Consider the following 21,764-nt stretch of genomic DNA (forward strand, 5'->3'; position numbering starts at 1 on the left):
TAGGTCACTCAGTAGCACACTATTTCATGTTTTAATAGAAGTCACATAATATAACCTACATATTTTATGGGAACACATAAAATTCTCCATCACTCGCTGAGAGAAAAAGATTAGTTTGAACAAATAGATTTCTCCATCTTATCACTTGCTTCAGAAGCTGCTGTGTACCTTAATGGTTAACCTCAGAAGTTATCTTAGACTAAGCAGAAATCTAAAACTTTACCATGCTTATACTAAACATAACTACAGAACAGGGATGTTGATATTATTATCATCATCATCTCTTAGATGATTAAATACCATCTGGGACGAGACAAGCCAAGAAACTGCTTTAAATATCTGATTTACCCCTATCTCATTTATCATACATGGAAATATGGAATTGTTTATGTAATGTTTGACTAATAAAAATCAAATCATGTTTAGAGCTTTTGCAAGCCAGATAAATTCCTTTTAGGCTTGCATAAAACCATTCAAAGACAAAACAAATGGTTTGAACAAAGAGTTCAAACCATTTGTAGATGCTGCTGTTTTGGTACCCCGAAGAAGTTCAGTCAAAATTTAGTTTTAAACATAAACTGTTCTGATTACAGTCAGGTAGAAATGTGTTCATGTATTTTACAATAATGTACAAAAACCTTGAAGGTTCAGACTTCAAAGCAGGAATCCCAAGATCTAGCATGTAGCCTACCCTGTCTCCTCCATCCACACATGCCAGTATCTTCTGTATCTCCCTCTCTTTTGGTCCTAAAATCGGACACTTCATCCCCCAGAGTGATTCATGTACACAAGAATCACTGGTGCTTGATGTACATCTCCCTCTACTTTGTGCTACCCTTCTCCCCAGTTGTCCCCCTGCTGAAGGTGGTATGTATCGTTGCCTTGAGAAGAGGGTCAGGGAAACAGAAATCAAAGGGGTTCGTTGGCAGATCTAAGTATGAGATAATACCTGTGATAATCATTTTAGGTTTGGATGCAGATAATTTCATGAACAGAATAATTCAACCTTAATTATTAGGTTGTTTCCCTCGTCACATTAAACACATAATTGACAATTTTAAAGCTTAACTGTGCTCATGCCTGGGAGTTTAATTCTCCCTTTCAATCTAAATTTGTTAGTTATTATGTAGGGTATTGGAACCATAAAGCATTACAGGAGTGACTAAAGTCAAACTCTGCAAAAGACATTACAGTATCAACTCTGCTTAGTACTCTATATAGCGTCTCTGGACAGTTCCAACAGCTAAGCAAACTCTTTGGAAGTCTGCCTTCTTTCCAAAGAGGCAGAACAAAAGAAGTTTCCACGCCAACTCCTGGTAACTCTCCTAGAAAGAGACGGCCTACATAAAAATAAACATCATCTCTATTGGTAGATATTTAAATGAACCACCATGCATTAAAATATCCACAGTATGCAAAATAATCAAGCTATAAAGATTATGTATGCTTTGAATTGCAATATTTGAAGAGGAACTCCAAACAAAGGCTTTCTTACCTTCATCATGACAGCTATTCTCTGAAGACTCACTCATTTTTAAGTATTTCCGCAAATGTTCAGATTGTTTCTCCAGCTTCCTTTTCAGACCACTTTTAATTCTAGGATCTTCAGAATCACACTCTGCACCTATATTTTTTTTCATACACTGGATTAAGCCAATAAGTTCGCTGAGTCTATCACGATCGTAAACTTCAGAATGAGACAGGTCACCCTCTGCAGCAATGGCTTCTTGTTCTGCACAGATTCTTTCCCTGCCTTCTGCAGTGGTAAAATCAGAGTCATCTTCTGTGGCTTCATAATCTGAGATGGGACTGAACTGCTGAGGTTTCCAACTTCCCTCCATCAATGCCTTGGCTCTAGAAACAGGTAGTTGATATGCCTCACAACCAAAAATATAGTTTTGCAAGAAGCTGTCAATATGAGATTTGTTTTTTGGAGCAGGATAAAGAAATTTTTTTTCATCCAGCCGTGATTCATACGGATACAACACAAATTCTCTGAAGTTTCCAGAGCTACTACAGCCTCTTCTCAAATACTCATTTATATACTTTTCCACAACAGCATTGAGCTCTGCAGTAGTGTCTTTACGAGATTGGAAAAAAGCAAAATGTAGAGACTGAATAAACTTTGTCAATTCTGGAATGATTTCCTGATTTTTGGTAGCTGAATTTCTCTGTGTTCCAATTGGAACACTTCTTTGTGCTGCCATAGGACAAAAGGGAATTCACGATTAAAATCAAATCACAGTGGTATAAATAAAAGATGAATAGTTAGCAATATCCTGTATTATACATTTTTTGTGATATACAGTATGGAATGACTGTGGAGAAACAACCCAAAAGCCAGGTGTTGTGGTTTTGCCCCAGCTGAGAGCTGAGCACCACGCAGTCGCTTGTTCTTTAAGAGAAAGGGGGAAGGGGGGGGAGGGGGCAGGGAGAGGGAAAAGAAAAAAAACCAAAAAACCAAAACCCCAGGGGCTGGAATAAGGATAGTTTACTAGAGTAGCAGAAAGATAAATATAACAATGATAATAGGACTTGAGAGCAAAAAATATATGAAACTGTTGATACACAATGCAATTTCTCACCAAACCACACAACTCAGGCCGCGCAGCCCACAGCCGTCCCGAAACACCAGAGCGTCTCCAAAAATGTCCGTCTGCTCCTCCTCCCACCAGCCCCCCTTTATACTGAGCATGACGTACTTGGCATGGAATACTCCCTTTGGCCAGTTCAGGTCACCTGTCCTGGCTGCATCCCCTCCTTTCTCGTTAGTAGGGAAATATGAAAAAGTCCTTGATTGCTTGGCAACAACTAGAAACATCTCTGTGCTATCAGCACTGCTCTCATGCCAACTCCCAAACATGGCATTCTATCAAGAAATTAACTCCATCCCAGCCGAAACCAGGACACCAGGAAAAAAGTTTTTCTGTGAAGTGACCAGCTTTCAAGCTTACTTCAATGTCAAACTACTCACAGCCATGAGCTGCTCATTTTCCCATTTTGTGTTAACCTGTATCCTAGATACACACATCCTTTCCAATTTAAGCCTCTTTACTGACTCTCCTAGAAGCTGATTTCAAACGCTTACTAAGGTTTACTAAGCAGCAGCCCAACAGCTCCCTGCAAGAACACGGGAAGCATTACACCTTCCCAGGCAACCCCACACATTTGCTGCACTGCTCCTAAGCTCACGAGACCCTTAAAAAATGATTCAGCTCAGTAACCCAGAAGAAACTGAAGAGTTTGTTCCATTCTTGAGCAAAGCAACATAACTCACTAAATCAAAGAGCTGCAACAGAGCGTGTGCCGAGAGCAGCATTTCCCTGTCCTGGGCAGCTGTTAAGATCTTTTTACCACATCCCTGAAACAGCAGCTCAAGAAGCCTCTAAGTTATATCCTTTTATTTTACTTATTTATTCACATTCTCCCCCCCACTTCCAATCAAAGACTGAAACTTTTCTCCATTCAACCATTTAAGCACCTCTAAGTCTCAAACCAGCGATTAACATTGTGCGTGACAGAAATTTAACCTCATGAATCTTTGAAATGTCAAAGCAGCAAAAACTGGAGCATTTTTAAGGAACTGGCATGCACACACTTTAAATGTGTTCTATCTTGTCTCCTGATTTGATAGCATCACTCCTAACTCACAGCAGGTCAAAACGGACTGCATTCTCCTGCACCACTACTGGCAAATTTCAACTGCAAAAGATTGTCTCATCCCAAAATATTGAAGTTCTACTAAAGTCAAGTGCCTTCAGTCATCTTTTATTACCTGGGTGTATAGACATTTTTCTTTGCTCATTTACTCAGTTTTTGGTGTGTATCCCAGTGCAACAACAACAAGTTACAGGTACTTTACAGACTTTCAGATGTTTTGACAGGTAAAGCAAGCCCTCAAACCTCTGAAGTGCAATGTTATTACTTATGTCTGATCTCTTGGAATACTAATGCTCAATTCTACTAATATATACAACCAAGAAATGTTAATAAAATTTTACTTTCTAAATATGAACAAGTGAACCTAAAATATGCAACGTGATAGTTACTTTTGTGGAGAAATCAACGTTTTTTGAACACCACCACTATAACCAATGCAAACTGCTATTCCTAGTTTACACTGACAAAACTGTAACACTACAAAGTCTTCAACAGAACCTAAACTACATTCAAATAAGCACGTACACAACACTCAGCAATGAACACTTACCCAATCTCGTTACACCTCTAGGTTCTGGAAAAATAAACAATGCGTGTAGCAGGCGGGGCCGTCCAGTTTGGTGGTCTAGAACACAAGAAACTAAAATCAGCTGAAACTCCATGTTGAGTCCACTATGTTTCAGAAGCATTCAAGGCCCCAACCCCCTTAAGACACAAAAAAAAACCCCAAACAAACCAAAACCCACCAAAAAATCCACACAATTCAAAAGCAAAAACCCCAGAAAGCAGAGAATGCATACCATAAGGGGACACCATTTGCCAAGGAGAAAGAAGAAAAAGAAATCCTCTGTCCAGAAGTGTTTTCACAAGAACCTGTTTTCAAGCAAAAAAAAGTATACAGCTGTAAACAAAGGCACCTACTCACTAAGAGTAACTCTGTACACTGAATTCTATCTTGGGCAAAGAAATACCCTAATACTTCAGAATATGCCAGCTAAGGAAATACCAGTGAGATCGCGGATCTTGTAGTACACCTCAATTACTAGTTAGTAAAATTATTTGTTAAAAACAGGAATAATCAAATCTGTTGGGACTCACAAGTTTCTCTTTCTCCAGTTTCTGAAGTAAACTCTCCATGTGAATACCACAACGGGACTTCTCTACAACTTCGTAAAGGCTACAGTACAGGCCATTCTTCAACACTGACAGAACACAAGGGTAGAAAGAGAAGGTAAGCAAAACAGAAACAAAATTGTAATTCAGAAAGCTTTTAAAATTCTGAATTAAAAAAAAAAAAAAAACAACCCAAAGTACTAGAAATATTTACCTTCTTTTGCTCCTAGGTAAGTTTCTTTACAAAACAATGCTGGAGGCAATTTTTTCTTCAATTGATCGATGCTGACAACCTTTTCAAGCTCAAGCTTCTCAGGACTGGAAACGAAGGGTAGGAGTGGGGAAAAAAGAAATAAAGACCTCTTTTTCCTCTCATAGTTGTAGGGCTCATTGACCAAGTAAGGACTACCAAATACACACTCTTAAAAATCAGTTCCTTGGACTATCTCATGAGCCAGGTTTACTCCTGCAAAGAAGTGTGTATCACTTCAAAAAAGCAAAGAAAAACAAAGCAAACCAACCAACCAGAGATACTGACAAGAGTTGTGTGCATGAACAACAAGCAGCTCTAGACACACGCAACTCCAGGGTCTAGTCTGACACATTCAAAGTGTCTAGTCAATGTGTATTTTAGATTTTGATCTGATATATCCAAAATTAACCAGTCTTCACTAGAAAGAGTTTTAACAGGGCACTATTTTAAACATACTCTTTAAATGGCAATACTCACAGCTTGCATGGAAGGAAAGAACATACTGCTGATTTCAAATAAACATGGCACAAAAGTTTGCCTTTATTCCAAAGCTGTCCCCTCCACAATGTATAGTCAGAGTTATCTAAATTGATATGGAAAAAGAAAGACTACGTGAAATCATTTGCTAGGTGGGACTGAAACAAAATGGCAGTAAAGAGGCTGATGAATGTCCAAAATCAGTTTATAAAAAATTTCATAGTAATATCAGACCAGACAATAACATGTTAAATAATAAGTTAAAACTTAACGTAACAGAAAGGTTGTTCACAACACTATCCTGTTCTGACCTGCTCTGAGCAGAGTGAAGGCGTTTGGTATGTTACCTGTGCCTGTTTGCATTAAGTATGCCCTTGATGGCCGTATCTGTGGAATGATATCCTCTTTCCTTACCTCAGCTGTCAACCACTTTCATACATATTAGAATTTTGTTTGAATGTGGTTCAGAAGAAAAGCAGGACAGAGGATCGTATTATTTGAAGTGTCACTGAACAGTAGATTCAGAAACTGAAAGTAAGTTGTTACTGTGCTGTAAGTAGAAAAGGAGGGAGAAAAAAGGACATTTCCTTTTGTTCAGTTCCGGTAAAAGAAGCACATTAAAGCATCTGTTTGATCACCCACTATCAGGAAGAGATGCCTGCAATCAGTATGGTACAAAATAAAACTGAAGTATATGGTCTGCATAATCAAGCAATCATTCCAGTTATACAGAAGCAGAATTACATTGGGAAAAAAATTAAAACCTTCCACACCTGTATTGTAAAAGCCATAAATTTCAATTCATTCTTACCTGTACTTCTATCTGTGTTGAAACTGTTTGATCTAATGAAAAGACAAGACATAATGACTAGGTTGAGGGTTATTTATCAGTCTAGCAAAACAGTAGCACTGGTAATTTGCTCTCTAATCTCAAGCACTGTTGCAGCATCTTGTGCTACTTTATATATCCTAGTAACTATTTTTAGCACTACATAGTACAGCCACATCTGGATGCCTTCCTATCAGCATAGGTATCATACTGTACCTGTAATCCACTACCCAGTCAGAGATATTCTCCCCACTAGCAGTAAGATGACACCAGCAAGAAACATATAGAACGGTTTTTTAGAATAAATAATAAAATAACGCTTCAAACACTTTTATGTTCATGGATTTCCTCAGTGAAACAAAATAAAAATTACTTTATACAAGGATTCCAGCTCAGCAGAAAGGAAGTGGGTAGAAAAAGCTGCAGAACCATTTTGTACAGGGACCAGCCTGCTGCATAAAACCAATTCTGTCACTTCTTGCTTTGCATGAGAAGTATTTATTATGCCAAGCCCCTGTGACACGCCCGTTCATTTCAGCACTGTTCATCTAAACCAATTCTAAGGTACTGCCAAGAGCTATGAATTCCTCATGCTGCATGCAGTCTTTTCAAAATTCATTTCCTCTCTTACCTTGATGGGGGCAAGAATTTTGGTACTTGCGCCATTTCATCTTTGTAAGTAAATGAAACAACAGCATAAGGACAAACATGTCTTGGTCTTCGCCTTATCTCATCAAAGACATACTCATAAAAATAGTACTAGGAAGAAAGCGAACACAACGTTAAATTAGAAGTCTGGTAAACCTTATTTTGCAAATACACTAACAAACCTTCCTTCACTGAAAGGTGTACTCTGTTTCACAGAATTAGGTTAAAAATATTAATTAATTAAATGAAAGTAATTATTTAAACAGAGTTTGTCTGAAACCCATTATGCCAAGCATTAACTGACATAAAACAAGTTACTACAATAAATTCATATATGTTCTTTTTACCAACAGCCTTTTAAGGAAGTTTTTAAATGCCATTCCTGTATGTACTTTGTAACATTAAAGTAATTTTTTCCACCTCCTTCTCCCTCCTTTATCGAATGCAGACAGGATGGACACTAATTCAGGAGCTAATCAGGAATGAAAAAATAATTTTGCAGTATTTATTTGAAAGCATATTCTTGATAAGGTGAGGGACAATTGAAAAGAAAATTCACTCAGCAAATATTGCTATGAGTTTTGGGAGTCCATTCTTAGTTCAGTCAAAATTTCTAATGTTAAAGAAAAATATTAAGAAATTTTGTAATGAAAACATACATGAATTTTGTAGCCATCTGATTTAGAGAAGTCACAAGAAGTTTTAATACTGACAAGAATGCTTTAAAGTAAGTGCCCTGCAATCTATGGAATAATCTGACTGCAACAGATTACTGTAGTAACAGAGAAGGAACAGCAGGAGAAATCCATGCTTGAAACTGATTCCATTCTCTCCTCCCTCACCACCTCCAAACCTGAAAATTTGGTACAGAAAACTAAGAAAAGAAAATATTTTTTAAAAAGCTGTTCTTTCCTAGCCAATGTTTTCCCTTTCAGGAGTCTCACTTAATGCCCACTAGCCAGATCTACTTTTATACTTCAAACTGCAAACTATCTCCTCTTCTCCCCAGTCTACATTCCAGTCCCCCTGTACACTCCCTAGTTAGTTCCTCTTCCACTTACATCCTACTCTAAAGATCTCCTCCAACAGGTCTAGGTATCTATAGGGGGAACAGGAGGGGCTGACATGTTTTTCTGCAATTTCTAATACAGGCATCTGTGGGCTACTGCCAGACTGCAGCTTTACAGGACATGCTCAGTATTTCTTGTATATTCAGTGATTTTCATCTCCAGGACATTGAATGTTCTGTTTATAAAGTTCTTATTAAGTTAGACAAGCTCAACTTTCCTCTACCTGAGTAAGTTCGTAGGCTCGGTAAGCGAACAAGGAGGTTATTTTGTTTGCATTCTTTGAAACATGACACTCATGCTTCGGGGTTGGATCTAAGGTGCTCTTTGCTGTCGATTCCATGCCTTTCATACCAATGTGGTCATATATACTTTTCATTTTTCCCTGTAATAAAGCAGAGAAATTGTAACTATAAGCTTTTTCCTGAAAACTGACAAATTGCTTCAAGTACCAAAGGAACTTTGGGAACAGGGAAATAAAAACAGGCCATTAAAAAGCCATTTATAGAAGTGCATTATTTTTATACTTCCAAAGAAAACATTTTCACTTTTTACAAACATTTATTAGGCTTTATTTAAGCTCAGTGTCAACACTGGATTTTAAACCTGGTCGGATTCCAGTTTTTAAGTAGATAATTGTGTAAATAGAAGTTAAGTAAATCAGGTTAAAAACACCTTTATTTCATTAGTAAGGAATACAGTCCTTCAAGAATAAGCAAGATAATTTTACCTTTATTATTTTAAAAACAATCACATGTCCAGATGCTCCACTCTCTAGAGGATTAGGCTGCAATAAATCAGCATACCTGGAGACATACACACCTGAGAGGAGCATAAAAAAACCCCCACATTATTCTGAATGTTAAATGTTATTAGAAGTTTAAGAACCATTACGAGGGTTTACAGCTCAATGCGCTCCATGCAATGAGGATACAACAATTTTTTGGAATATGATCAGAGAAAGGTGCAAAGGCACATTCACAGTTTGCATCTTTAAGGCAGCAGAATAACTTTAACACCCAGCAGAACAGGGGCACTAGCCTGAAAGGGTCATACCCATACTACTAAGTGTCTTGTGACCAAGAGGACAAGCCCTGCCCAAAGCCTGTACAGATACTGCTTTCAGGGGTGGGTTTTCTTTTGAATAGCTGAGGTCCTTCTGTACAATGTCCCATTTCAACGTTCATACTGGCAGGTCTGTATCATGTTCCTCTTACAGAGGATGACCAAATGATTTCTCAATTTTCTACATGAAAAGTTTTGTAAAAGGAACTTTGCATCTTGCACTTTTAAATCTCTTAAGTCCTTGTCATGCTTCCACATCTATTTCTCTATGCTCTTCTCAGATTTGTGGATTTCAGAACTTTAGGTCTATCTGACAGCTGAGCTACTATTTCCAGGAAGTATTCCTGGCTGCATTTACATATATATATATATACACACACATATATATATATGTACATAGATTACATTAGTTCTTTGGCCTCTGAGTTTTACTGGGAAGCCACTATTGGTTTGACTTGAGCCAAAATGAGAATTAGGTCTTCCCTTTGAGAAAATAATTTAAATGAAGCAGTAAAAAACATAACTATTAAGTAATGTTCTGATATCAATCTAATTTGCTAAAAGTACCTAGCTGTGATGTTCCTTCAATAATTTATAGAAAGAGGTCTGAAATTTCACACAATTCTATCACATTATCTGCCAACTCCAGTGAATAATACATAAAATCAAAAGATAGTTACCCATGGCAGGGCTGCCGAGAATAGTTATTTTGGAATGGCCCACCTGCAGCCCCCTTTCACATATGCTCTGGATCTGAAAAGGACAGTCTTTTTTAAAGCAAGTCTATCAAGAAAACAGTATGAACAGAACAACAAGAAACAATAATTACAGAATTTTCACTGAGCTAAAGAAACCCAAAACAAACCCCCCACATCCTCTTCAAAACAAGACCACTCAGAGGTGAGACCAGTCTGAATGCCTGCAGACTTTTAAACTGTGCAAGTCAAGCAGTATAAAGCAGACACAGACTTACCAGTATCTTAAAAAACCAACCAAAACAGAAAACCAAACAAAAGGCCCCACCCAACTTCTATCAGAAAAAGAAGAGAAAGCATCTTCTGTGCAGTTTTGTTCTCCTACCTGATATCGATCAGCCAGCAGAAACGCATAGGCTTCAGAAAGCTCTTTTTCTGAGCGACCCTCAGACTTCAGTTCTCTGCGCTTTTCTGTGAACTGTTATTAGAGGAAGCTCTTAGCACGGGCAGGCAGATCACTGCTGTCACATGCAAGTGTCCATGTTTTAAGGCCCCGTTTATGTTGCAGACCCAAGAGTACAAAAATAATCAAAAGATGATCTGAATGAGACTACAGTAGCCTAACATTAAACTTTAAAACCACTGTACCCATAGGTAATATCATTGGCTTAATATGCCCAAAGATTGATTTGGTTTTTTTGAAGTAAGAGACGCTCTTCTAACCAACCTGTGCTAGTAATGCTTTAGTGTTATTTCTATAGTATAGCTATCTAGAAGCATCCAGCTCAATGCCTTCTATACTTCTGGAATTTCAAAGATGGTAAGTCTTGTTTTAGGAGACAGACCATTCTCTCATGTTCTGCATGTACTTTTACAGTTGCTACTGAAGTGGTTTTCATCAGCTGCAATGCTCCTTAGCTGTAATTATCCATCACAGATGTTATTGAAGCCTTTTTCTCATGCTAGGGAGTTTACCTTACGGTTTCAAGGCAATAATTACAGCAAACCAATTATATATTCTATTACTCTGTACATGAAGCTTTTTGCCAATGAAAACTTATTTCACAGTTCTGAAGGAAAGCCAAGGCTGGAAGGCTGGATTTAAGAGACACCCGATAAAGTACAGCAGAAGTGCTTCAATCAAGGTGCTCCAGTTATTAATTCAAGTAATCAACTCTTTTAGGTACTTCTCAGAACTTCCTAACAGAAATATATTTTAATCTTAAGATTCAAAGGAAACATCAGGCCTTTTAAAATAAGACACTATAACATCTTTGCAGGTTATCAAAAATACATAAAAACTAAGAAAATTTTTCAGAACTAAAAAAGCAGAGAGACAAGATACAATTTCTATTTCAGCCTTTTTTGAGTATCTGACAGGTAAGGTTTTATGTCTACAGAACAGACAAAATTGCCTAGAAAACAGCTGTTTACGTTTTTGGGTTTGTGTGGGCAGGCTGAGTTTGCAGTTACATATCAAGCACATAAACAGAAAATAACCTCTAGGTCTTTGCCCGTAGAGTCAGAATAAACATTGTTTCATTTGGCCTGCACCTTATTCATAAAGAGAAGCCACAAATATACTCACTTCCTTTTCCAACAGTTCACTATGAACTAAGCTGGCTTTCCTGTAAGTAAAATTGAACACTGAATTTGGTTCCAAGTAAGATGAATGTAGAATCTTCACTACATCATCAAATTCTCGAGAGCCCACAGCTATTGGCTGAAAAAGTGCTGTAAGAAAAGAGGAAAAAGAAACCAGTAAATACACAACTGACAAAAAATCCAAAATATTCCAATTAATTGCCAGGTTATTCATAAAGATAAATAGTTTGCAGCTCTACGTGGAATACAAAACAGCTAAAATATTTGAGAAAGATGGAATCTAGGCTAGAGACTTAAAGTTGCCTAGAATTGTAACATCTTAAAAAATTAATCCATCTCTCTATTTTTTTAGTATTACACCTGAAATCCAAATTTAGCCTTTGAACATGTCTGATTTGTACTGCAAAATGCCAATTACATTTTTAGAATTTTAATTAAACTAATTAGCTTTGTTAATTAAGAATCACAAACAAATTGTTCTAATAAAAACCTCAACAACAGTTTCATAGCTTAGCCTTTCTTTCAAACCATTATGGGGATTTTCTTTGTGGTAACTTAGGGTAATTAGGCTTATGATCTTATCCCTTATGATGACTGCTTCACAAAAGGAAAGCCCTTATTTGTTGTACAAATTGACCTTCTAGGCAAACCTTTGCCTAAATTCATCACCCCAAGCTTCTTTCTTTGTGTTTGGGTACTGACAGTGTCAAACTTATCAGAAGGTCCAGGCAAGAGTGGGACAGCAACAAAATCCAAGTGCAGACTTCGAGATTAATGTCTAGGAAAATAATACTGCTGGGGGAACAGAACCAGTCCAGCATGGGAAGCATTCTTCTCCCCAGGGCAGCTTCTAAAATACTCAAGAAGATGTGCACTATCGTTATGGTATGGGCAAACATCAGACAGGTATTTCTGAGACTGCTTTTGCTCTTTCTGTAGGAGGGCCTATTTTTCTCTACCAAAATAAACCCCAGACCACCACTACTTGAAATCACTAGGAGTTACAACAATTAGAAATAAACTACAATTAGTACCAGTCTCACATAAAAGACAATCTACCGTTATTCTAGCAGCAAATTAAAATTTAATTACATATTTAGAGTGTGTCTCCAACTTCATTAAAATAATACAGTGGTAGAGTTAGATAGCAATCTTTCCCTCATTTGCAGAAAATATTTACTGCACTAGCCTGAATATAAAACAAATGTTCTAAATGAAAGCTGAACTGGTTTATGTTATCTAGTAAAAGCTGCACTTAAAAACACACATTTTATAATGTAACAGCAAGTAAAACAATGATTCCAACACCAGCAATGAGTGTTTTTTTTTTTTTCTAAGAGTGGAAGTTATGACAGTGATTAAGAAACTGTTCTTTTATAACATCCCTTTTAGTAATAACGCCTTCATTCTTGAAAAGGTGACAGCAACATGTGAAGAGAAAGTGAATGAAATACTCAACTTCATACTACTAAGATTGAACATGATTGTAATGAAGAAAGGAACACCAGTCAGTGAAATATAAAACAAGCTTACTATGGACATACACACACTGGAATATCACCTTGTGTCCTGCCCCATCCCCAAACACCCCTTAGGTCTGACAAGGAGTTACTAAGCCCTACTATTGTAGTGCATGAGTTTCACATACTGCCTGCTCCTCTTCTGCCTAAAAGGGCCTGTTCAGGCAGAAAGTATGAGCTGCTTGTCCAAATTTCCTCTTTGCTTAACAGTCATTACTGTACCTCATCACTTCTCCCTCCTTTCCCCTTAAAAACACATGCTCAACCAAGCCCAGCTTATTTCCTCCATCATGACTCCAGGCCAGCTGAAAATTCTATAGGACGAGCCAGAGTGAGTGACCTACTTCCCAGATGCAAATGTATCAAGAGGAGTATTTTTACATCAGTTAAGATCCTGTCACTCATTCAAGTATTGGCAACTATTTTCCCACTTGTGTTTAAACATTTCGTGCTTTGTGCAAATTCCTGACAATCGAGCTGAGACAGAGCTGCCTCAGAACAGCAGGTCTCCCTGTTCTTCACACAGGCATAACCTACATGAACTGTTACACAATTAGCTGTCAACTCATTTAGGGAAGAGCTGTACCTAATGCTTTATGTTATGAAATACAGCAAATGTGATTTTGAAAAGGTTATTGAGGGTTTTTTCTTCTTCAACTTCTTAGCAGAGAACTGAAAGTGCATTTTACCACTATCATTTCTTTCTAGTACATGACCACATACCATCTAAATTCACCAGAGATGCTGCAGAAGCTAGAAGGGCTCTTGCTACCATTTTAGTAAAGGACAGATCACAATTAAGTACTTGAGCACAAGTTACTTTTGAGATTACAATTTTTCAAACAAGACTGATTCTACCAAACTGATCACATCAGTCCAAGAACAAGACCTTACACACCCACCTTTTAGTAGGAAAATACTTAATAATCAAAAATCTTCACAGTAAATAAATTTCTATTCCTGTGCACTGCCCACTCGATACAAAGTGAAGAATAGCAACTACATGTATAATCTTGCCTTAATTTACTTCATGCATAAATTAAGTGACTGGCTTCCTGATCAAGCCTCATCCACTGATGGAGAAAAAGAAACAAGAGTGAAATCTGTTGAATGCCTAATCCTTACAGAACTAACACACTTCTAATGTTTTGAAGAGTACTCTCACTAAATTTTACCTTGTCTGCCCAGCACCTTTTCATATATAGTCATGACAGACAATCCACGTTTGCTCTGAGAGCTAGACAGCACCCACCAAGTATTTATTCTTCAGGGGAGCCTACTAGTTTTCTATCTATTGCATTCTATTTTTGAGTTGCCGAATGATGGATAGAGCAAGGTAAATCTGGTAAACCATCTACAGGACCATAAAGGGACAGTAATTCTTTAAAAAGTCTCTTAGCTTTGAATTTCAGACAAATTACCATATACAAGTCAATTTAAGAGTGTGTGGCATAAGGGGTTTTTTCCTTGTGCAAGTATGGTTTGTCAAACACATTAATCATATGCTTTGTGACAGGTGGTGATCCACCTTTGCGGATCCTCCGGAACTTGAAGTACTGCAGGCTTCAGGGTCTTATAAACCCTGACACGTTACTACTGAGGTAACGAGTAAGGCAATACTTTTCCATTTGTCAAAGTACTGGTGCTAAAGGGCAGCTATTTTCCAGAAGGTTCCAGTGGCTATAGAAGGGCCTCTACCTCACTGAACAAGGAAGTTCAGAAGCAAAGAAAAAAAAAAAAACAAACCCAACCAAACTGAAAATAAACCTGAAAAGCACTACAGCAGATCTTCCAGAACAGTCACCAAATCCTGTTCCCAGGCAAAGGATGATTAAGCTTCTCTCCAGTCCTACCTCCCTTCAAAGAGCAGCAGTGTGCCCGTATTTTTCAGTCTCACTACATGAACCTGATGTGCATATGCTGCACCTCTATTGGGCCCATGTGAATTAAACTGCCCCTCAGTAAGGGCTGACTCACAGTATGCTTGTAACACAAGTTGAAGATTGTGGTTTCTGCTGGCTTGTTGTGCAGAAGTAAAGATAAGCAAATAAATTCTGGCTTTGTTTAATTTCTACCCAGTGTACCAGGACATATGCAAGTATATAAGGTGGAAGCTAAGATTAAGTAATACAGTTCCTAGTCTAGGGACAGGCATTAGACTGAGTGATCCATGAACGCAATTCATGCTGTGCTTCAACTTGAGAAAACCAAAGTTTGTGGGTTTGGATTGGCTTGAGGTTTCTTTGTTCTCAAGTCAGAATGTGAAGAAGACAAGAGACACCATCTTCAAGGAATCTTGAACTAATAACCAAGTGAAGACAGGTCATTATCTGTTAAGTGGCAGAATGCTACCACTCTCCACAAACTGGAGCGTTTGCAGCAGGAGTATATTTTCTTTATGTCTTCACTTTTTAAGACTTAAGACCAAAAATCTGTGGTTCTACTGAACCATAATGTTGTTACTTATGTGGTATTTTTTCATCCTAAAATGTCTTATGCTCTCAAAAGACCTAAGTAGTTACTCCCAAGTTCAAGGATTGCTTAATGAAATCCAAATTTAGAAACATCAAACGTCAAATACGCATCTCTACCAAAGAGAAGGAAAGTAAGAGGAAAAACAAGGCAAAACGAAACATCATGTACTACGAAGGATAAGATGGACCACCTCCACCTCCAAGCAAGCATTGTGAAGACTTCCAGGGACCAAAGCAAGACCTTTATTTCCCACTCAGCCTGAGAAATAGCAGTCATTCATTAACTTGGTAGATAAGAGAAATACAAAACCTTCAGGCTGCCTGGTAAGTCAGTGACTGCTACTTGGGCGTGTCCTTTGAAACTGCTTTTTGGTATGAGGGTCACTCAAGCGTTCAGCAAGTCAAAAAATGCCCTTTCAGTGCTTTATCTTGAAAATGTCTTTTCCTCACCCTACTGAACAAGAATATTTGAAGTTTCAGGTAGGCTTGGACACCTGAGAAGACTGACAATCAAATCAGAAGAGGTCACAACAACCCACTACAGCAGTATTATTAAAGAAAGGCATCAGCGACTCAAAAGAGCATAACACCGTTGCTGAACTGTATGTACCAAGAAAACAGAAGCTTTCAAGACAGGTTTAGATAGGAAAATTTATGCACACACATTAAAAAAACCCCAACAAACGCAAGAACCAAAACATACCCTCACAGCCAACCTTTTCTACAGTTTGGTTTCTGAATTCTTCCATGAAGATAAAGAAAAGGAAGCCAGAAGAAAAATTCTCTGTCACGACTAACCACAGTTAGTTTGAAGAAAATGCATTTCTCCACATTAACAAGGTTCTTTTTGTTGACTTGCCCTAGTCTCCAAATAGAGGTGGAGAGAAATTCCAGAAAGGCTAAAATAAGCAGCGGAATCTGAAGTTGTCTAGGCTTTCACCTCTCATATTTTCGCTTTGCAGATTCAATTTTTAGTTGCGTCACAATCAAATTTTTCCCAGAATATATTTTGGTGGGGAAAAATAAAAACCAAACACTCAACACACTAAAAAAATAAAACAAAAACCCACCAAAGAAACCTCAACCCAAATACTTTTATCTTTTGGACATGACAGATCGGTGTTTATGATCAAGATAGCAATATCTCTCAAGGTGTTATGTACAGGAATAAAATGGAGATCTAGAAAGCAAAACAACGGCACTTCCAATGTGAGTAAGGATGGAGGAAGCTTCCGTGTGTGTGGTTTCATGCTGGAATTCAGAATCTAGCCAAGACAGTTCTTTTGAGAGGGAGAGATGGTATTTTGATTATTTTGTAAGGCGTAGCTGAACACGGGTATTGAGCATGCAGTAAGCACATGCCATTACAACCTCAGATGACCAATGCACAGCTAATCTTCTCTTTTAGTTCCAGAACTGATTTAATTGCTTAATTTCTGAAATGCTAGTGCCAATTCCAATAGCAATCTGGTTGTCTTCAAAGATCATACTGACAGATTTTATGCTAGCCCGCTTTGGCTGGGCTTGCCTACAACATGCTCTCTCACAGCACTTTGCGTTATCCATCACATGTTATTAAGACCAACAACCCACAACCATCAGCAACTGCAAGACCACAAGCAACCTGGACAGAAAGGAGAATGGCCTGACTTGAGAATTTTAGAAAATGCAAGTTGCCAGTACGATTAAAATGTCCAAGAAGCTCTCTGTAAGCTGAAAAGGAAAGAAATAAGAGACAAGCACACTGAAAAGGAAGTCCTTAAGAATGGGTCAAATGACCTTGATGTTCTGAAGTGAATTTCAGAAACAGTGTTAAGAATGACTTAATTAAGCAGAATTCTACCCTAGAAACCACAGAAGCATGATGTTTGAACTACGTAATCAAAAACCTTTTACACACCATAGGAGATGGTTCTGCAAAGGCAAATGATGAGTTAGATGATGCAAAAGGTATTTCGCAGGCTTTCATTCTAACGGAACCAAATGCTAGAGATGCCCTTCAAGTGCCTGTGATTAAGTACCAAGTATTTCTGAGATATTTAAAGGCATTCAAAAGCTACCACAGTCAAGTCTGACATATGGGAGTGCTAGATGTAGTCTCTTTTACTATGAATCTCTGCCAGGCTTGTATCCCCCCTGAGGGGGTGGCAATGGGAAAGAAAGTAAAGGCAAAAGGGGACATTACTGCCAAAAAGTTGAAGGAGGGAAAGGAAAAGACTGGATAATGAAATAAACCTACCTTCATCTCTTCCTTACAGAAGAAAGCATTTCAAGAAGTGAGATGCTAGATTCTTCTCTGAAGAACTAGAAGCCTATTGGAACAGGTATTTTTGTGACACATACTAAGTTATGACCCCATGCTGCAGAAGGTCAAGAACGGAAATAAGTTTCAGGGAATGAATAAGATGTGTCTTCAATGCCACTTAGCAAAATCAAGATAAGCAGAAGCCAATGGAGTGTCATGGAAAGAAAGAAATACCACAGGCTTCCTGAGGAAGACTTACTTGAAAACCAAAAACCCAGCCCTGGACACCTGGAAGAGGAATGCTTCCAAAGCAAGGCACGTGAATGTGAGATTCCTCCTCACAAAGGAATGAACTTTCACAAGATAAGAAAAGTCTTCTGCATACCGTCAATGAGGGAAAATCTGCTCAATGTTTGCTTGTCTACTTAATCTTAAAAGGATTACACCCCTCTCCTGCAGTGAGGAGGTCGGGGAAAGAGAAAAGCTCATCATCTTCTCTGTGTGTCCATGTCCCAGGAACCATCTTCTCTGCATGCGACTGCATCTCCAGAAGCAGAGCCAGGATCAACACTCGAGCCCACCCTGATCATATCCAGTTTTTCCATCCTTATAAAGCAACAGTCAGAAATTCAAGCAGAGTTTGCTTTTTTCCTCCTCCTTGTGACAAAATAAAAACGAAAAAGAAGAGGAAGGGGGAAGGAAAGAATGTAAAAGCCTGACACTAAAAATGTTATCCCCAGTAGCCTCACTAGTCCGAGCCATGCCACAGCCTCCTCCACACCCGCAGGATTTTGCATGCAGTTGTGTGAGGTGCACAAAGAGCCTGCCTGACGAATAAGATGAAGAAGGGATTAAGGGAAAGAAGAAAGGAAAAGGGAAGGAACAACCTTTCTTTTCTCTGCTCTTCCTGGGGATCTGAAAGTTCCTCCTAACAGGCAGGTCTTCTGGGGGCTTAGGGAGAGGGGGAGGCCCCCCCGACACAGCGCTGGGCGGCTGCTGGTGCTGTTGTTCATTTGCCGTTAAGATGCTGCTCCTGCGCTGGCTGCTGCTAGTGATGCTGAGGTTTGGGGGGACCTTGTCCTCTGCAGCAACAGCAGCCAACAGCAGCGCCTCCTCAGTGCTACTGCTCTCAGAGCGTCCGCCATTTTGTGTGGTGTCCTCAGCGGCTCCTGCTCTATTACTCTCCACCTCGAGAAGGCCCGCGCTGGTCTTCTCCGTCCGCTGATGCTGCTTCGGCTCCATCTCGCCACAACCGGGGATCACGGCATCCGCTATTCACTCCTATCGCCGACAAGCGGGTACAACAGCGCGCGCGCCTCCTCTTCCTCCCCCACCACGCGACTCCTTCTCCGGCGACTTGCGCCGCCCGCTGCCGTTATTGCTCCCCCTCCGTCCGCTCGCTTTATGGCAGCCCCGCCGCCCCGTCCCCATTCTCTAACATGGCGGCAGCGCAAAGAGAAACGGGGTGGGGCGAGAGCCAGCCGGATGAGCCAATCGGCTCGCGGCATACGTTATAAATTAACGGGCGCCGGCACGGCCGCCCGCGCGCGCCGCGATGGAGGAAGAGGCGGGGGGTGCACGCGGCGCCGGCGGTAGCTCCGGCTTTAGGGCGAGGTCGCGGGCGGTGCGCGGGAAGCGCCGCTCCTCCCGCAGCGTGCCTGCAAGAGGCGAGCTGCCTTCTTTCCCGCTTCCTTCCTACCAGCAGCGTGGGCGCGGAGAACCGGCGGCTCCTTCCGCCTCCGGGGAAAGGCCCCAAGCGGGGTCCCGGAGCGGACGCGGCAGGTTCCGGTGGCCGTACCCGATTCTGGCGGGGAGCCGGCACGGGCCAAGAGCGGGTAGAAGAGGCAGGCAGTGCCTCTGGGGAAGAGGGACGGAGGATTTCGCTTCTAGGGGACGCCACATGCTTCGATTTAGAGCGAGCAGGCGGCAGGCACCGTGCTGCTGCGGCGACGTTGCGGGCACGCTGGTTTAGAGCCGCCCTGGAGACAGGCGGGGCCGGCTCGCCTTGTCCGGGCACGAACGTTCGGGTCATGCGGCGCTGCGGCATCTGCTGCTGGCAGGAGGCTGGCGGGGCAGGCAGGGCCCGGCTGCGCGGGGCACGGTGGGGTCCTGCCAGCTCAGCCCGCCTGGGCACCTGGTCATCTCCACCAGCTCCCAGGAGAAACAGGAGCAGCGCCAGCTCCAACTTCTTCCTCCCAAGTGGTTTCCGTGGCATTGGCCAAAAAAACAAAAACTGTCCCTTTGAAGAATAAAAACTGCAGAATACAGAACAATGAGAGGGTATTTAAGCATTGTGAACATGGATGTAAATCAGCTTTTAAGGAAAATCAAGGCTTTAAATGTAACCAGTATTGTAAAACAATGGAAATCCATCACATCTAAACAGTTGTTCAGCAATGAGCGTTCTTGGATTCTTCTGCAGCACCTGAAGGTGTTGCTCCTCACGCTGTTCATCCTACATGTCCCTTGGAAGCCGGTACAGAACCAGGAGGTTAACATTTATTCACCACTGCTGCTGCAAGGCTGCTAACTTTCGGTAGAAGAAGGGTGTGAATATTTGAACCTCAATTCAGCTGAATGATGTAACTGATAGGGAACAAAATGAAGATGATCACATAGCATTACAGCAGAAAATGGCTTAATTCTACATGCCCATAGTGCCTGACACTTTCTAGCTCAGCAAGCTTCTGGCTGTAGCAGGAGAATACAGAAAATGAGAGCTTCTCTGCTCATCACCATTGAATCTATTACACACACTCAGTCCAATATGTCCCTCAATTGGCAAAGTAATTTACAGGTTTGGAATCACGTATCTGTAGTTTCAGTTGTAGAAATTGCTAGCAGTATTGTCTAGGGAAAATTAACCTACAGAGTTTTTTTAATCTTCTGTGCTTAGTGAGTTTAGATTCACAGCCATGGTAGTTACCTAACGTGAGGTTGAACTCTTTGGTGTGTCACAAGTGCAGTAGCTGCATAATTCAGTGTAAAGCCACACTGGTATTTTACACGTGAAACCCAGTGGTGAATTTTAGCTCTTTTTCTAAGGCTGGAGCCTTTCTTTGGCAGGTCTGAGGAATGCACTAACTTGAAAAGTGCCTGCTGAAAATACCCTGTTCCTGCAGTGCCTTGAAAATACGAATACCAGATGTTTAGTGTTACAAGTAACTAGCAAAAAAGCCCACAATTTATTTTCTTTATTAAAAGTATACTAGTACTATAGTTGAACAAATACATACATTCGTTAATTACTTATACCATTTATCTTAAATACTGATAACTGCATCTGTTTATATTGGTCACTTCTTAGTAAGTCAGAAAATGTAACCTACCAAGTCACAAATGGTCTGGTGCTAATGGTAGCCTCCAGGATGTTAAAACATAATCTAATAATTATTAGTTTCTCCTTAGAAGTCTTTGGGGAGCCAGCCAAGTTTAAATAGGGTACATAGTATCCATAACTATAATTTACATAAATTAGAGAAGCATAACACAAAGCATTTATCTAATTGCAGAAGCATGGTATTCAATTAGCCAAAGGTAATAAAACCCACAAGTGCAATGTTCAACCAATGGATAAATTAAGACTGTCTCAATAAGGATTTGATGTCCTGCCTCTGTGAGGATTCATTGGTGGTAAAGAGAATATTACAGATGAGTTGATATATTATCAGAATAACTTTGCTGTGCTTTACCTTGTCAAATAGAATTTCTATATGCAAGAAAAAATGGAAATACTAATCTAGTTTTGGTTTTGTGTTGATTCAATATACATCTCCAAACACATCAGCCTGTTTTATGAAGTCTGAATTGGCAAAGCTGTTAAAAATCACTTCCAGAATATATACGTCTTCAGTATACAAATAGTTCAAGTTGGTCAGTGATTTTATCTGGCTTGCCTGTATTCACAAATGAGCAGTAATACTACAGAGATAAGTTGGTGTCCTCACTCACATTTTACACATACTCTTCTTTACTGTAACGTCTGGAAACATACCTGATGATTCTTTTGTGTTGCACAGATCTAAACCACTGTACAAAAGACTGGAAAAATGGTGGTGGTTTGCCTAGAAGGGAAAGAAGGAAAATATTCTATGTTCTTGGTGACTGGGATGA

At 39.8% G+C, this 21,764-nt stretch overlaps 1 protein-coding gene across 1 annotated transcript in view; it reads right to left on the bottom strand.

Annotated features, from left to right (window-relative positions):
- Positions 1–18,917, bottom strand: part of TASOR (transcription activation suppressor) — a 30,620-nt gene extending 11,703 nt beyond the window's left edge. Inside the window, exons 1-14 of the mRNA XM_084269779.1 lie at positions 18,539–18,917; positions 11,396–11,541; positions 10,193–10,285; positions 9,793–9,865; positions 8,778–8,869; positions 8,274–8,432; positions 6,964–7,091; positions 6,315–6,346; positions 5,504–5,609; positions 4,988–5,091; positions 4,759–4,862; positions 4,461–4,533; positions 4,211–4,285; positions 1,496–2,200 (exon numbers count right to left, since the gene is read on the bottom strand). Of these exons, the coding sequence (XP_084125905.1) occupies positions 1,496–2,200; positions 4,211–4,285; positions 4,461–4,533; positions 4,759–4,862; positions 4,988–5,091; positions 5,504–5,609; positions 6,315–6,346; positions 6,964–7,091; positions 8,274–8,432; positions 8,778–8,869; positions 9,793–9,865; positions 10,193–10,285; positions 11,396–11,541; positions 18,539–18,893 (2,245 nt within the window). The 5' untranslated portion in view covers positions 18,894–18,917. The remainder of the gene's footprint in view (positions 1–1,495; positions 2,201–4,210; positions 4,286–4,460; positions 4,534–4,758; positions 4,863–4,987; positions 5,092–5,503; positions 5,610–6,314; positions 6,347–6,963; positions 7,092–8,273; positions 8,433–8,777; positions 8,870–9,792; positions 9,866–10,192; positions 10,286–11,395; positions 11,542–18,538) is intronic.
- Positions 18,918–21,764: the final 2,847 nt, after the last annotated feature.

Source organism: Gallinula chloropus, assembly GCF_964237585.1.
Source record: "Gallinula chloropus genome assembly, chromosome: 12".
NCBI lineage: Eukaryota > Metazoa > Chordata > Aves > Gruiformes > Rallidae > Gallinula > Gallinula chloropus.